Source organism: Kogia breviceps, chromosome 15, assembly GCF_026419965.1.
Source record: "Kogia breviceps isolate mKogBre1 chromosome 15, mKogBre1 haplotype 1, whole genome shotgun sequence".
NCBI classification, from domain to species: Eukaryota; Metazoa; Chordata; class Mammalia; order Artiodactyla; family Physeteridae; genus Kogia; species Kogia breviceps.
This window is the reverse complement of record NC_081324.1, coordinates 63,818,419-63,834,438: the sequence shown is the minus strand read 5'-3', so window position 1 is coordinate 63,834,438 and position 16,020 is coordinate 63,818,419. Positions and strand designations below refer to the sequence as shown.

Below are 16,020 nucleotides of genomic sequence, written 5' to 3'. Positions count from 1 at the left end.
CAAAAACAAACCCCCCCAAAAAACAAACCTCAACCCACACCTTACAGCAGATATAAATATTAACCCAAAACAGATCAAGGACTTAAATATAAAACTTAACACTATAAAATTTCTAGAAGAAAATATAGAAAATATAGAAATATAGAAAAATCTTTGTGAACCTGCGTTAGGCAAAGAGTGCTTACATTCATCACCAAGAAACATTATTATAAACTGGACTTTACCAGAAGACAAGTGGTTGCCAGGTGGGGCCTCAAGGCAGAGGAGGCACTGACCACAAGGTGCACAAGGGAACTACAGGGGGGATAGAAGTGTGTTCCGCATCCTGAGTGTGGTGCTGGTTACATTTGTCAAAGCTCAAAGAATGATATACAGAAAGAGTGAATTTTAGTGTACTAAATAAATAAACAGATGTTTTTAAAAGTATAGTTAAGCAAATGAATGGGTAAGTCACTGACAGAAAATATCTGCAACACATCTAAGAACTTTTGTATATCTGGAATACAGAAAGAACTTATACAACTCAACAATAAACATAAATAACGAAAAGGCAAAAAACCTCATACAAGTGAGCAAAATATTTGAAGAAACACTTCTGCAAAGAAGATACATGAATGGTTAAAAAGGACATGAAAAAGGACTTCCCAGGTGGTCCAGGGGTTAAGACTCTGCTTCCACTGCAGGGAGCATGGGTCCAATTATTGGCTGGGAAACTAAGATCCCGCAGCCGTGTGGCACGGCCAAATTAAAAAAAAAAAAAAAAAGATGTGAAAAAGTTCTCAACATCATCACTCACAGGGAAATGCAATTAAAAAGAACCACCTGATGGGACTTCCCTGGTTGCACAGTGGTTAAGAATCCACCTGCCAACTGTTGGTGGGAATGTAAACTGATACAGCCACTACGGAGAACAGTATGGAGGTACCTTAAAAAACTAAAAACAAAACTACCATATGACCCAGCAATCCCACTACAGGGCATACACCCTGAGAAAACCATAATTCAAAAAGAGTCATGCACCACAGTGTTCACTGCAGCACTATTTATAACAGCCAGGACATGGAAGGAACCTAGGTGTCCATCGACAGATGAATGGATAGAGAAAATGTGTCTCATGTATACAATGGAATATTACTCAGGCATAAGAAGAAACGAAATTGAGTTATTTGTAATGAGTTGGATGGACCTAGAGTCTGTCATACAGAGTGAAGTAAGTCAGAAAGAGAAAAACAAATATCGTATGCTAACAAACATATGGAATCTAAAAAAAAAAAAGAAAAAAAGGTACTGATGAACCTAAGGGCAGGACAGGAATAAAGACGCATATGTCGAGAATGGACTTGAGGACATGGGGAGGGGGAAGGGTAAGCTGGGATGAAGTAAGAGAGTAGCACTGACATATATACACTACCAAATGTAAAATAGATAGCTAGTGGGAAGCAGCTACATAACACAGGGAGATCAGCTCAGTGCTTTGTGTCTACCTAGAGGGGTGGGAGGGAGACATAAGAGGGAGAGGATATGGGGATATATGTATACATATAGCTGATTCACTGTTATACAGCAAAAACTAACAACATTGCAAAGCAATTATACTCCAATAAAGATGTTAAAAGAAAGGGAGAGGGAGGGAGGGAGGGAAGGAAAGAGGAAGAGAGGGAGAGAGGGAGAGAAGGAAGGAAGGGAGGGAGGGAGGGAAAGAATCCACCTGCCAATGCAGGGGACACAGGTTTGAGCCCTGGTCCAGGAAGATCCCACATGCCATGGAGCAACTAAGCCCATGCACCACAACTACTGAGCCTGCACTCTAGAGCCCACGAGCCACAACTACTGAGCCTGCGTGCCACAACTACTGAAGCCCACACACCTAGAGCTCGTGCTCCGTGACAAGAGAAGCCACTGCAATGAGAAGCCCACGCACCACAAAAAATAGTAGCCCCCACTCTCCGCAACTAGAGAAAGCCCATGTGCAGGAAAGAAGACCCAACACAGCCAAAAATAAATAAAAATAAATTTTTTAAAAATAGCACAACCACTCTGAAAAAACATCTGGCAGTTTCTTATCAAGTTAAATCTTCTTTTATTTGATAGAGTATTAGAAGACTTAGCTAGGGCAATTAGGCAAGAAAAAGAAATAAAAGGCATCCAAATTGGAAAGGAAGAGGTAATATTATCTCTCTTCACAGCTGACGTGATCTTGTAGGTCATGTCTAAAGATTACACACACACACACACACACACACACACACACACACACACACCCAATTAGAACTAATAAATTCAGCAAAGCTGCACACAAAATAAACAAATTCAGCAAAGTTGCACAGCAAAGTTACAACACACAAAAATTAGTTGTGCTTCTATACACTAACAATGAACAACCTGAAAAGAAAATTCAGAAAACAATTCCATTTACAATAGCATCAAAAAAAAATAAAATTCAGCAATAAGCTTAACCAAAGAGGTGAAAGACTAGTACACTAGTAAACAAACTACAAAAGATTGCTGAAATTTAAAAAAGACCCAAGGGACTTCTCTGGTGGCGCAGTGGTTAAGAATCCACCTACCAATGCAGGGGACATGGGTTCAAGCCGTGGTTTGGGAAGATCCCACATGCTGCAGAGCAACTAAGCCCATGCGCCACAACTACTGAGCCTGCATTCTAGAGCCCACGAGCCACAACTACTGAGCCCACATGCTACAACTACTGAAGCCTGCATGCCTAGAGCCCGTGCTCGGCAACAAGAGAAGCCACTGTGATGAGAGACCCGCGCACCACAAAAAAGAGTAGCCCCGGGCTTCCCTGGTGGCGCAGTGGTTGAAAGTCTGCCTGCCGATGCAGGGGATACGGGTTCGTGCCCCAGTCTGGGAAGATCCCACATGCCGCCGAGTGGCTAGGCCCGTGAGCCATGGCCTCTGAGCCTGCGCATCCGGAGCCTGTGCTCTGCAATGGGAGAGGCCACAACAGTGAGAGGCCTGCATACCGCAAAAAAAAAAAAGAGTAGCCCCCACTCAATGCAACTAGAGAAAGCCCACATGTAGCAGTGAAGACCCAATGCAGCCAAAAATAAATAAATAAAATAAATAAATTTCTTTTAAAATATATAATAAAGAAGATACAAATACAGACTTCTCTCATGTTCCAGTGGTTAAGACTCCATGCTTCCACTGCAGGGGCCATGGGTTTGATCACTGGTTGGGGAAGTAAGATTCCACATGCCACGTGGTGCAGCCAAAAAAAAAGACAGAAATAAACAGAAAGACATCCAATATTCATGGACTGGAAGACTTAAGAGGTCAATACTGGGACTTCCCTGGTGGTGCAATGGTTAAGAATCCGCCTGCCAATTCAGGGGACACAGGTTTGATCCCTGGTCTGGAAGATCCCACATGCTGCAGAGCAACTAAGCCTGTGAGCCACAACTACTGAGCCTGCACTCTAGAGCCCATGAGCCACAACTACTGAAGCCTGCACACCTAGAGCCCATGCTCCACAACAAGAGAAGCCACTGCAATGAGAAGCCCACACGCCACAACTAGAGAAAGTCTGCGCACAGCAATGAAGACCCAACAGAGCCAAAAATAAATAAAATAAATAAATTTCTAAAAAAAAGAGGTCAATGCTACCCAATCTACAGATTCAATACAATCCTTATCAAAATGCCAATGATTTTTTGTTTGCCAAAAGAGAAAAATTCACCCCAAAATTAATGTGAAAACTCAAAGGACCCTGAACAGCCAAAACAATCTTAAGAAATAAAAACAAAGCTGGAGGCCTCATACTTCCTGATTTCAAAACACAGTAAATTACAAAACTACAGTAAACAAAACAGTTAGTGGCATAAACAATGACATATAGGCCAATGGAACAGAACAGAGAGCCCTGAAACAAATCCTCACATATATGGTAAAATGATCTTTGAGAGAGTAGCAAGGTTACACAATGTGGAAAGGATAGTCTCTTCAACAAACAGTGCTGAGAAAAGTGGACATCTACGTGCAAAAGAGTGCAGCTGTACCCTTACCTTATACCATATACAAAAATTAACTCAAAATGATTAAAGACTTAAATATAAGACCTGAAACTATAAAACTCCTAGAAGAAAACATAGGAGAAAAGCTTCATGACATTGGATTTAGCAATGGTTTCTTGGATATGACACCGAAAGCACAGGCAACAAAGGCAAAAGTAGACAAAGGGGACTACATCAAACTTAAAGTAACAACAAACTAAAAATGTAACCTACAGAATAAGAGAAAACATTTGTAAATCACGTATCTGATTAGGGGTTAGTAACCAAAATATACAGAAAACTCCTAAAACTCAACAGTCTAAAAACAAACAACCCAATTCAAAGACAGGCAAAAGACTTGTTCCACTCATGTCCTTTTCCATTCCAGGATCCAATCCAGGACACCACATTGCAGTTAGTATTACAAAGGAATTTCTTCTCTTTAAAAAAAATATATTTATTTATTTATTTATTTTTGGCTGCACTGGGTCTTAGCTGCGGCACGCAGGATCTTTCGCTGCCATACGCGGGCTCTTCGTTTCGGTGCGCAGGCAGTGCGTGGGCTTCTCTCTAGCTGTGGCGCGCGGGCTTAGTTGCCCCACAGCACGTGGAATCTTAGTTCCCTGACCAGGGACTGAACTGGCATCCCCTGCATTGCAAGGCGGATTCTTAACCACTGGACCACCAGGGAAGTCCCACAAAGTAATTTCTAATATACTCCATCAGAAGATTTTAAGGTAACAAAATAAAAAACATTAATAGCATTTATTAATGCTAAAATATAAATAATTTAATTGTTATAAATTTTACTTGGCCTTTCTCTCCAGTGATGCTGACTGGTTTTCTACTCAACATACATAATTCTCTTCATACCATAGAAGCAAAACTGGAAAAAGTATTTTAAGCAAATAGCAATATATACTAATGATAGTTGACATGTTAAAACTATAAATATCTATTCCTGAAATGATACTTTAATTTACCCAAGAAAATACTACAACCCACTGGAAAAAGAAATGTTTCCTTACCAATTAGTGTGATGAAATAGAAGCTTGGTATAATAATGAGATTATAGTAAATACTGTTCTCAATATTATTTGTTTAATAAATGTGGTTTCAAATCAATACAGTTTTGAACCTAACTGTTTAACAGACACACATAAGAGAAGAGAATTAATCCAAATAGCTTTTGGACCCAGTACTTTGAGTACATACCATCAGTCTAAAGACAAAAAAAGAGCTGGAAAAAAAAGAATTCCCAAACTCTAACTCAGTAAGTCTGCTGTTGGTACTGGTAACAGGTATAGCACTCCTGAAATGGTTCTCTGTACACTGTGGGAATAAGGAAACAGTAAATCTACTGATGTTGTTGGAAGCCCCAGTTCTACTGTAGAAAAAGAGAGATACCAAAATGAACCAGCGAAAGGAAGCAAGACCCTAGGATGCTGGGTTGGAACTAAAGATACAGTATGAACTTATAAACAAAGAGACTCACACGGACACACCCATACGCCCACACTACAGAGAGGGACACACGCCCCAGCTGCACCGAAAGGTCTAGCAGCAGCAAGGTCCTCTTGGCGATGAACACACCTAGCACCAAAATCTTGGTTTCTCCAAGAATAACATCTCCCACTAAAGGGAACCAGTGCTCAGTGGAAAAATGCTGGGGGCAGGAAAGATACAAGATTAGCCTGGTTATGAGGAATGTTCAACAGCGCTTGGGGCATGTCAGAAGGATACAGAAGGCAGCCTGAAGGGGTTCCCACTGCCCCAAACAACTGCAATATAATCACCAAAATGAATGAAAATAATGACTATCATGCATTGAATAAGAAAAAGAATCCATGAGTCCATACCGATGTTAAAGAGGAAGAACAAGCTTTTTTACAGTAGACTAGTACTACTAAATGAAAGAGGAATAAGAGAAAACCATCATTTAGCAATCATCACAGCAATAACTGATTCAGGCAAGAATCATCAATAGATGCTTAAAACCACTGGGCCAGGGCTTCCCTGGTGGTGCAGTGGTTAAGAATCAGCCTGCCAATGCAGGGGACGTGGGTTTGAGCCCTGGTCTGGGAAGATCCCACATGCTGTGGAGCAACTAAGCCCGTGAGCCACAACTACTGAGCCCATGAGCCTAGAGGCTGTGCTCTGCAACAAGAGTAGCCACCACAAAGAGAAGCCTGCACACCAAAATGAAGAGAAGCCCCTGCTCACTGCAACTAGAGGAAGCCCGCACGCAGCAACAAAGACCCAATGCAGCCAAAAAAACCCCACAAAAAAACAAAAAAAAAACCCACACTGGGCCAGGTGATCTGTCTCCCTAACCAGTACCTGCCGACCACAAAGGGGGAAAGAAAGCCACCTTTCCAGTCGAGAAATGCAGTCAAAGCCACCTCACCACATGGCCACAGTTAACAAGGCCATTCCTGGGACAAGCTGCCAGCTGTGGGGACTCAATGTCTTGGGGGATCACTCCTGCCAAAGATGTGGCAACTGAATCTGACCACGAGGAAACAATCTGATAAACCCATAAGGAGGAATATTCCAAAAAATGGCCAGCCTGTACTGTTTAAAAAGTCTACACCACGAGGGCTTCCCTGGTGGTGCAGTGGTTGAGAGACCGCCTGCCGATGCAGGGGACACATGTTCGTGCCCCGGTCTGGGAAGATCCCGCATGCCGCTGAGCGGCTGGGCCCGTGAGCCATGGCCACTGAGCCTGAGCGTCGGGAGCCTGTGCTCCGCGACAGGAGAGGCCACAACAGTGAGAGGCCCGCATACCGCCAAAAAAAAAAAAAAAAAAAAGTCTACACCACGAAAGACAAAGAACGCTAGGGAACTGTCCCAGATTTCAGAAGATTAAATGCACATGACAATTAAATGCAGCAGATGATCGCGGGCTGGATCCTGGATTGGGGGGAAAAAATGTGTGGTGAATGGGACAACTGGAAAAGTGGGGATATGGCTCATGGTACTACCCCCGTGTTAGCAGTCCTACATGTGCTTCCAGGAGAATGGCTTGTTCTCAGGAAATAAGGGAAATGAACTTAGAAATGAAGGGTCATGTCTGTGTGTGCAGATACATTTCATCTCTGGACGTGCGCGCACACACAAACAAAAAGCATGCAGATGTGGGACGAGTCAGATGTCACAATTGGTAAATTTAAGTGAACTGTATACAGTTAGAGTTCACAGTACTTTCTTTGCAACTTTTCTAGAAGCATGAAATGTTTTCAAAGTTAAAAAAGTTTTGGAAAAAGAATGAGGTAATCCTCTGCCTTCCTCTGAAGGAAGATACTTTGAAATCTTAATTCTTTTTGGAATTAAGGCTTCTTCATGCCAATACGACATGCAGATCATTGGATCTTAGGATCTGGATTCGCTTTTGCCAGTAAGGCATCTCACAAATGAGTAATTTTGTTCATGTCAAAGTTCCTCTAAATGGTCACTCTGAGTCTAAATTATCCTTGGTGAAATTATGTCATTTAGGTAAATAAGCACATGAATTAGAGTTATAGCATAAATACATGTAAAAACCAGGAGTTGACCTGGAGCTGCTGCAGATGGTTTTAGGCTGAGACAAGCCCAAGAGATCAGATCCTCAGCACCTGCCACCATCTCCAACAGTGCAGCTCTCTAAATTGCAGCTTCGGGTTGAGGAAAAGTTGTGATAAGAGGTAACCTGGAAGAAGGCCCCACGGGCAAAACAAGACTGAGGAGAGTTATTATAAAGGTTTGTTTAAAAAAAAAAAAAAAAAAAGAATGAAGTAAAGCTGTATGGACTTACCCACAAAGACCTCCAAAACACTGTCAAATGAAAACTAAAAAAACTTGTAAAAAAGTATAATTCCATCTACGTAAAATAATCTATGTATGAATTTTTATAAGTGTGAAAAAAAACCCACCATCATATTTCCAGACTGTGCTGGGCTTTCCCACGGCTCACACACTGGTCTACACCCACATCCTTTGCACGGATGGGGTGGAGGAGAGAATCTGAAGAACGTCGTCCTTCCGGAAGTGGCCAACAGACCCCCAGACGGCTGCTGCAGAGCCCACCGCATCCTTTCCAGGCCCTTCCAGGTCTCCCGTCCCATCTCATATGACCATGAAGCTCTGTGGGTAACTGACCGACCCAGGGACCCTAGGAAGTCGCCAGTGACACATGAAAAGGCCTCCACGTCAGTAGACCCAGTGGCAAGTGCGCAGGAGGTCCTGGAGCCTTACATCTCCAGACCGACCCTCCAGGACGCCCTCACGGTGGCTCCTGGCCCGTCCAGTGCCTCAGGGAACCCCAGGCAATCCTCCCCACAGCAACCAACTCCAAAGGAGGGTCCCCAGGGAGGAAGGCGGCTTCCCAGCAAGGCAGGGGCTCAGGTTGGACCCGGAGGCTCTTGTAGTACAGCATCCACAGAGGGCTCTGCTCTCAGCCCCCACCTGTCCGACATGGACCTGTCAACAGCTGAGGACAGAAAGACAGATGACAAGCTGATTGGACTGACAGTTCGCAGCCAGGGGCCCGGAAGCCAGCCTACAGCAAGGGACCGGAAGAGGCAGGGGCATGAAGGACAAGAGCCAGCCCGGGTGACTGAAGCGACAGCAACGCCAGGCAGAGAGAAAGGAGAGAAGGCAAGAGGCGAGCGTGTGCGGCCCCCACACCCACCGGCTCTCGAGCGAGGCCAGTGTAGTGCGCCAGCCTGGGAAGGGTGGGCCACGTCCTTGGGCAGAGGGCACGGCCATCGGAGGGGCAGCCTGCCCCCCCAGACCCTCGCAGCCCCCGCCTGGGCGGCTGGTGAGCTTCTTCAGTGAGGACCCACAGCAATGAGAAGCCTCACCTGCCCTCACCTCTCAGGGCAGCTCACGCCTGCAGGAACAATCCTCCCCCCAACAGCGTGAGGCCCAGGCCAGCTGGCTCTGCAGCATTCCCCCCCACCGAGTCCCTGGTCCTCGCCACCCCCACCAGGGCAGCTGCGAGGCCCGCTGGCAAAGGGAGCCGTTGCTCTTTATGTCAAAATATAAACAGCCATTTGTGCATTTGTTCAATAACTGATTTCTGAGCGCCCACTCTGTGCCAGACCAGGCCCGGGAGACCCAGCACGCATGTGACAAAGAGCAAACCATGTCAGTGTGAACAATCCTGGTCCTGTCCAAAGTGCCGTGACTGTTTGGGGGGCCCTGGGCAAGCCAACCCCCACCTCCGGCGGCAGCTGGACTCAGCGCTCACGAAGTGTCAGGCACTGGTCACAGCCACTGCACTCCCTGCCTTGGAGTTGGGGGGCTCTCCTGAGAAATATGTCCTCATGTGCTGACAGGTCCACGCTCTCAGGGGGCCCTACATACACTTCCTGAATGCAATTCGTGGATAATGCTCACAGCTTCTATGGAGCATTTGCTTTACATCTTTACACTTTTTAGAACTTGATACCAATCCACTTTCATTCTCATATCTCCACGAAGTATATACTCTCTGTTATCACGTCCATGTCACAGATGAGGAAACTGAGGCAACGAGAAGGCACAGAGTGGGCAGCAGAGCGGGGCCAGACCCCGGACAGCGCAGCACTAGTCTCCTTGCTCTCAAAACCACCCTGGATTCTCCTGGATCCAGCAGAAGCTCCAGGGAAGCAACCCAAGACCTTGGCTTTCCTCTCTCCCAGATGGATGCCCAGAAGCCCCAGAACACTCTGGGACCCCGGGTCACCACGCTCCGACCACGGCCCACAGGCCATTCACCCTCCCATGGACTTGCCCTGCAGAGGCCGATAGGGCCAAGCTTGGAGCAGCAGGACAAGATGTGACTTCTTTCACGAAACATCCCAGGTCAATAACCACACTGCAAGCCCACCCATCACGCTGACTGGCAAACAAACTGCGGTCCAAAATTGGGCTCTTGGGATCACTGGCCTGCTCCGCAGCCTGGAAGGGGAAGGGGCCGCTCACCAACTCCTCAGCACCCATACACCAAGCACAGGGACAAGGGAGCAGCCCAGCAGCAGGTGGAGGAAAAGACGTTTAGTGGGTCCCCTGCTGTCTCCCAGCTCCTAAACGCTGTCACTGACACACTGCACTCAGCGTCAACTACCAGGTGTCACCCTGTACCCAGTGCCAGGGAGGCAGAGGACAGTGTGAGCTATGGGATCCCCACTGGTGCAGGACAGCCCAGTCAGTACTGCTGCTCATGGGTGGGGGGAAGCCAGGCCTGAGAGGGACCAGGGAGGGCTGCGGCGACAGCAATCTGGGCCAGAGAAGCCACAGAGGTGCACACACATGTGCCAAAGTGCAGCAGCCACGCACCCCTCACTCCTGAGACCAGAACCACCAACTGAAACTCTACCCGACTCAGGCTCTGGGGCCAAGCAAGCTTTGGCTGCAGTGCTGCCTTTCCCCTTTGCCACAGCGACACGGTGTCCACACACAGCAGGCAGCAGGCAGAGAGGCATCACTGCTCATCTCTGCTCTCAGCACTGGCCAGAGTGATGGGGGGGAAGGGTCATGACATCTTCTACTTAGTCTCAAATGGTTCAGAAGACAACCATGTGTGCACCTGCATATATACACACACGTGCACACCTACACACATGCCCTCAGGGCGGGGAGAGTCAGGGTAAGGCAGATGAGGCAAAATGCTAACAGGGAGGTCTGGGCAGAGGATGCGCAGGGTTCTTTGCACTAATTTTCTCCCTGCAACTCTTCTGTAAGTATGAAACCATTCCCCAGCAAAAGATTTCTTTATAAAAAACAAAAAAGAATAATTCATTAACTAGTGAGATTGGAAAGTCTATTATGCTACTTTCGAAGTAAAAAGAATCCAAGTGTTAGGCCCAAAGCCCCATCTGTCAGCAGGACAAGCTCGGCAGTGCTGTGGGTTGGGGCTGAGCAGGGGCTCCAAACTCGGGAGGCGCCTGGCAAGCCCCGGGCAGACTCCACTTTCCAGCTCCGTCTGTGAGCTTTGGCCACATCTGCTTGTGAAATATCCCCCCTCTTCCTGTTCACTAACCCATGTGTCGCTCCAGAGGCCGCAGGCGCTGGCCGGCTCACTGAGGATTTGTCAGTTCGGCACAGCCAGCAAGAGGGGTCTCGAGTGGCGTAGGGGACAGAACCCTGAACTAGGAGCCAGCCCCCACACACACCCTGGGTCTGTGCCCCAGCTTTGCTGCTCCTCAGCTGTGTGACCTCATGCACATCACTGGCCTCTCCCAGCCAGCTTCCCAGAAGCACAAGGAAGACACCATCCAGTCCTGCTCCCCTATCAGGCCAACCAGGTGAAAACAAGCTCTTCCAGAACTGCAGCCTCAGCTTACTCAGTGAAGGCAAGTACATGGTGGGGTCATCCTGGATGGAGCTGTGGCCAAAACCATGGCAGGATTTCCTTTCATAACTGAAGCTAGAAAAACACGGTTTTAGAAAGAGCACTTGATGCTGCATTCCCTGAAAATGGGATGCAGATGGAGAAAGGCCACTGCGATGGTATCGCAGTCGGTGGCCCCCAAATGCCCCTCCATGTTTGTCACCCCTCGAAGAGGTCCCCACCCTTTTTTTCTCACCACAGCCCCAGAGTATACAACACACACCATTGTCATTCATGATGCCTGATCACTGCAAGGACCTGAGAGGAGGTCTGGTTCTACCCCTCAGATCAAAGTACTCAGATGGAAAAAGTTCTGCACCCTCCCCTGGAGAACCACTGGATGGATCAGGGGAACAGAGGTGGCCTGGGGGTCCACAGCTGGGGTTAAGGACAGACAGGGCAGGACACAGACCGCTGGAAGGGAGAGAGCCAAGGGTGCATGATGGCGGACAGACCAGACTTCTAGCACTGAAACCTCATCCCAGCCACCTGGTGTCATGAGTTCTGTTTCATTTCCCCCATCTGTAAAATGAAGGTAGCAACAGTATCTAACCCACAGGGACCACCTGAGAGCCCCTGGCATATAATGTGTCCTCAATCAACCAAGATCAAACATGCGTTTAAGAGACATTATGGGGACTTCCCTGGTGGTGCAGTGGTTAAGAATCCACCTGCCAATACAGGGGACACGGGTTCGAGCCCTCGTCTAGGAAGATCCCACATGCTGCGGAGCAACTAAGCCCATGCGCCACAACTACTGAGCCTGCACTCTAGAGCCCATGAGCCACAACTACTGAGCCTGAGTGCAACAACTACTGAAGCCCACGTGCCTAGAGCCTGTGCTCCACAACAAGAGAAGCCACCACAATGAGAAGCCCGTGCACCGCAACGAAGACTAGCCCCCACTCACCGCAACTAGAGAAAGCCCGCGCACAGCAACAAAGACCCAACACAGACAAATAAATAAATAAATAAATAAAATAAAAAACATTGTGGAGGAAGGTCAAGTTCAGCACTTTCCTGTTGCCTCACTCTGTGAAAGGCCTCACACCCTAGCCTGCATCAGGGGAGCCAAAAGTGCTCCACCTGGCAGAAAGCCTCCTGGGAAGCAGGTCTGCCTGGTTCTCTCCTCACACCCCAGTGTGGGTCTAAGCCAGGACTCTGAGCAAAAGCATGCAGACTAAGACCAGAAAAGCTCCCCTCCCAGACGCCAGCCAGCAGACCCCTGCCTGGAAGGACACAGCACATACAGGTACCCAAGGAAGAACATCTGACCCAGAGTGAGACCCACCTTGCTGCCCAACCAAAAGCAGGGAGCCAGCTGGAGCCCCCCAGGTTTTGCAGGGTAACTCAAGACACCGCCAGGGGCTGCTGCAAAGTTCTGAGGTGGGGAGTCATGGAATGAATAGGATAACTTTGCTCCCTCAACCAGAGCCACCCCCTGCCCCAACTCACACCTGAGTGTGAGCCTCCTGAAGCCCCCCCTGCTTTGCAGGAGCACACGGTTAGACACCTCTGCCGCTATCTCATCTCTGCTTCCACACCTGAAGAGCACTCCTACAGGGAGGGTATATTCTCTTCATTTGAGCATCCCTAGTGATGGGCAGGTGGGGAGCCACGCCAAGATACTTTCTGAATTGCTGCTGGCCAGCTGGCAGGATATGTAGACAGATGCAAAAGGAGTTGGGGACAACAATCACATCCATCCACCCAGGCAGGAGACGCTGGACCCAGAACCAGAGACACCCCGAGAAAGACATGTATGACGTGTGGCTTCACCCGAGCCCACTGACATAATGCGCAAAATCAGGACCCAGAAGTCAGACTGGATGACTCTCACTTCTCCACAGGTATAAACATGTTTTCTAAAGAACGTAATCACAAGAGCCCACAAATCCATTGGCTCTGGTCCCCAAGAGCCCATACAGCACTCTCCTCCACAAGTGCTGGCTTCCGTTCCTACCAAGGCCACCCCACAACCAGTCACCCCACCGTCCAGAGAAGCATCGCTGGACACTCCAGCTGAGTGTGGGCCAGGATCCTGGCTACTAAGTGGACACTGGGGAGGAGGCAGAGAGGTGCAGCGTGCCCAGGCAGGAGCCTGACTGGGGAGCCTGCACACCGCTGCGCTCCCCTGCCAGCTGTACACACCCAGGTCTTACAGCACCCACACAAGGAGCCCTGGCCACTTCTGCCTTCATGGGCCCCTTCCTCCATTAAAAAAAAAAAGAAAATCAAGAACCACACTTTTCAACTGCACCGGTATAAAAACTAATGTATTTATATGTGCATGTTACAGTATTTCCTTCAACCTGAAAGTTTAGGGCTTTTTCCTGCTGACTGTAAAAGAAAACATTTTTATAGTCCACCAAAAGCACCCTGGGCCCCCGGCCTCCTGTGCCTGACGGATAAATCGGCCCTGCAATTTGAGGTCTTGATTTCTTGCTGGAGGAGAACGTACATCAGAAACAGAGATAAGGATCGTCCGGGACCTTCTGCTGCCGCGACCCTGATTCCCCACCAAAGGCTTCCTTCAGAAAACGCAAGCCCCCGGGGGCTCCAAAAGCATCTGAGGGTCACAGACCAGGGGCACCCCTGGTGCCCGGCTCGGCGGCTCCCGGGCCGAGAGACCGTGACCAGCCAAGGGCTTCCAGGTGCCCCGAACCGCCCCCTCGGCCCCCGGACTGACCCCCATCGCTCCCGCTCCGTCGACCGCCGAGCGCGAAGTGAGGGCCCGGCGAGGTGGGGGTCCCGGCGCCCCCGCCCCCCCGCCCGCGCCCCCACCACTGCGCACCTGGTCGCAGCGGCTCGGTGACCGTGAGCACCAGCAGAAAGAGCAGCAGGAAGGCACCGCTGTCTGCCTTGGGCACCATTTATCCTCCGTTCATCGTCCCCGGGGCGGCTGCGCGACCCCACGGGGAGGCCGGGCCGGGCCGGGCCGAGGGTCGGGCCGGGCCGGGGCCAGGCCAGGCGAGGACGCTGCGGGAGGTGGTTGCAGGGGCGGCGGGCAGCCGCGCGCTCCGACTCAGGCCCCGCGCAAGATGGCGGCCGTCTTGCTCGGTCCGCACCGCCCCGCCCCCGCCCGCGCTGCCCGCGCCGGCCAATGAGAGCCTGGAGGGGGCGGGACCTGCGTGTTCCCCATGCGCAGTGGCCGAAAGGGGCGTGGCCCAAGGGCGGGGCGGGGCTGAGGGGTTGGCCCTTCGGGGGCGGAACTACGAGGAGTCAAAGGTGCCATTGGCTGAGCAGAGAGGAGAGGCTCCTGGGCGGAGCCTCAGCGGCGGGCCCTCGGTAGGACCCCGCAGAGCCCGGGCGGCGGGGCCGAGATGACAGACGCGGAAGGGGCGGGGCGTGGAGGGAGGGGCGGGGCGCAGGGGAGCCGGTGGGCGGGGTGGGGATGGGCACCCGGTGAAGAGGGCCCTGGGACACCTAGCGTCTTCACACCTCGCGCACCTGCAGCCCCAGGTCCGGTCAGTGGCCCAAGAGTGCGGCCCAAAGTCGTCTTTTAAAGGCCGAACCTCTGCGGAGAGGGATGAAGAAACCTGGAGGGATCCGGCCTAACCCTGAGGAGGTTCCGGAGGTGGTTCCACCTCGTGAGGAACGGTGTGGCTTCACCGACACATACAACTGAAACGTTTCAAACGGATGAGGGAGTAGCCTCAAGGAGGGTCACACAAGGAGAGCTGACAGGGAAGCCCAGATCCTAGAGAAGGAGCAAAGACCCCTCTGGAGGAAGGGCCCTGCCCGCACAACGGGGACAGGAGAACGCAGCACAGCTGCCTCCACAGCAGGCCTGTCTGCACAGAGGGAAGCCGCCGGGGACAGCTCTGAGCGCTGGCCGCGCACATGTCACCGTGGGAGGGTACACAGTAGGTGGGGTGTCCCCGACGAGAGAGGAGCAAAGCCTCCAAAGGAAGGACCACCAGCCGCGCACACAAGGGCTTGCCGAGGGTGTCAGGGTGGGGAAGAGGGTGGGGAAAAGGGTGGGGATGGGAGCAGAGAAAAGGGGGAGGGCCAAGGCTGGTGGGCACCCAGCCCAGCCCTGCCCACCTCCAGCCCACCAAATCACTCTCCAGCAGTCACCCCAAGCCCCTTCAGGTCATGGTCCTCCCGAGCATCCCAGGATTCCAGCCTGGGACATTCAGGGTCATCTGAGAGAGGCACCCACTCCCTCTGGATGGATATGGCCAAAGTCAACCCCAAGGCTAGGCCAGACCTGCCCGCTCCTGTCCCCTCAGAGTGTGACACACAACAGGGGCCCACAGCAGAGGGGCCCCACTGCTGGTGGAAACGGCGATCCCTGTCCAACGCTGCCCTGTTAGCACATCCTCAGGGAGCATTCCCGGGAGAAGCTGCTGCACTGAGAGGAGTGCAGGCCCACCTTCTGCCCCCCAGCCCCAGATCTGCCCTGGGAGCCCAGCCAGGGCTATGGATGGTCATGCCCTCGGGAGGGAACTCACAGCCAAGAGCAGAAACCCTTGCCAGTTGTACCCCACAGAGCCGGCCAGCAAAGGTTCAGATGAGGAGAGCAGCACAGGAAAGTGAAAAGTCCAGCAGACCACGCAGCAAGTGGGCAGAGCCCCAGCTTCCTAAACTTCATTGACCAGTGGGCCAGGATCCTTGCCCCTCCTGACCCACCTCCCCCTTCTCGGCCTT

At 50.5% G+C, this 16,020-nt stretch overlaps 1 protein-coding gene across 4 annotated transcripts in view; it reads right to left on the bottom strand.

Annotated features, from left to right (window-relative positions):
* DGCR2 (DiGeorge syndrome critical region gene 2) overlaps positions 1-14,447 on the bottom strand; it is a 68,595-nt gene extending 54,148 nt beyond the window's left edge. For 2 of the 4 annotated variants that reach the window (XM_067015062.1, XM_067015063.1), the window contains exon 1: positions 14,162-14,426. In XM_067015062.1, coding sequence (XP_066871163.1) covers positions 14,162-14,240 — 79 coding nt within the window. In that variant the 5' untranslated portion in view covers positions 14,241-14,426. Of the gene's footprint in view, positions 1-14,161 lie in introns of all 4 variants that reach the window. The other 2 variants (XM_059041155.2, XM_067015064.1) reach the window with 2 other exon arrangements.
* Between the last annotated feature and the right edge of the window lie 1,573 nt (positions 14,448-16,020).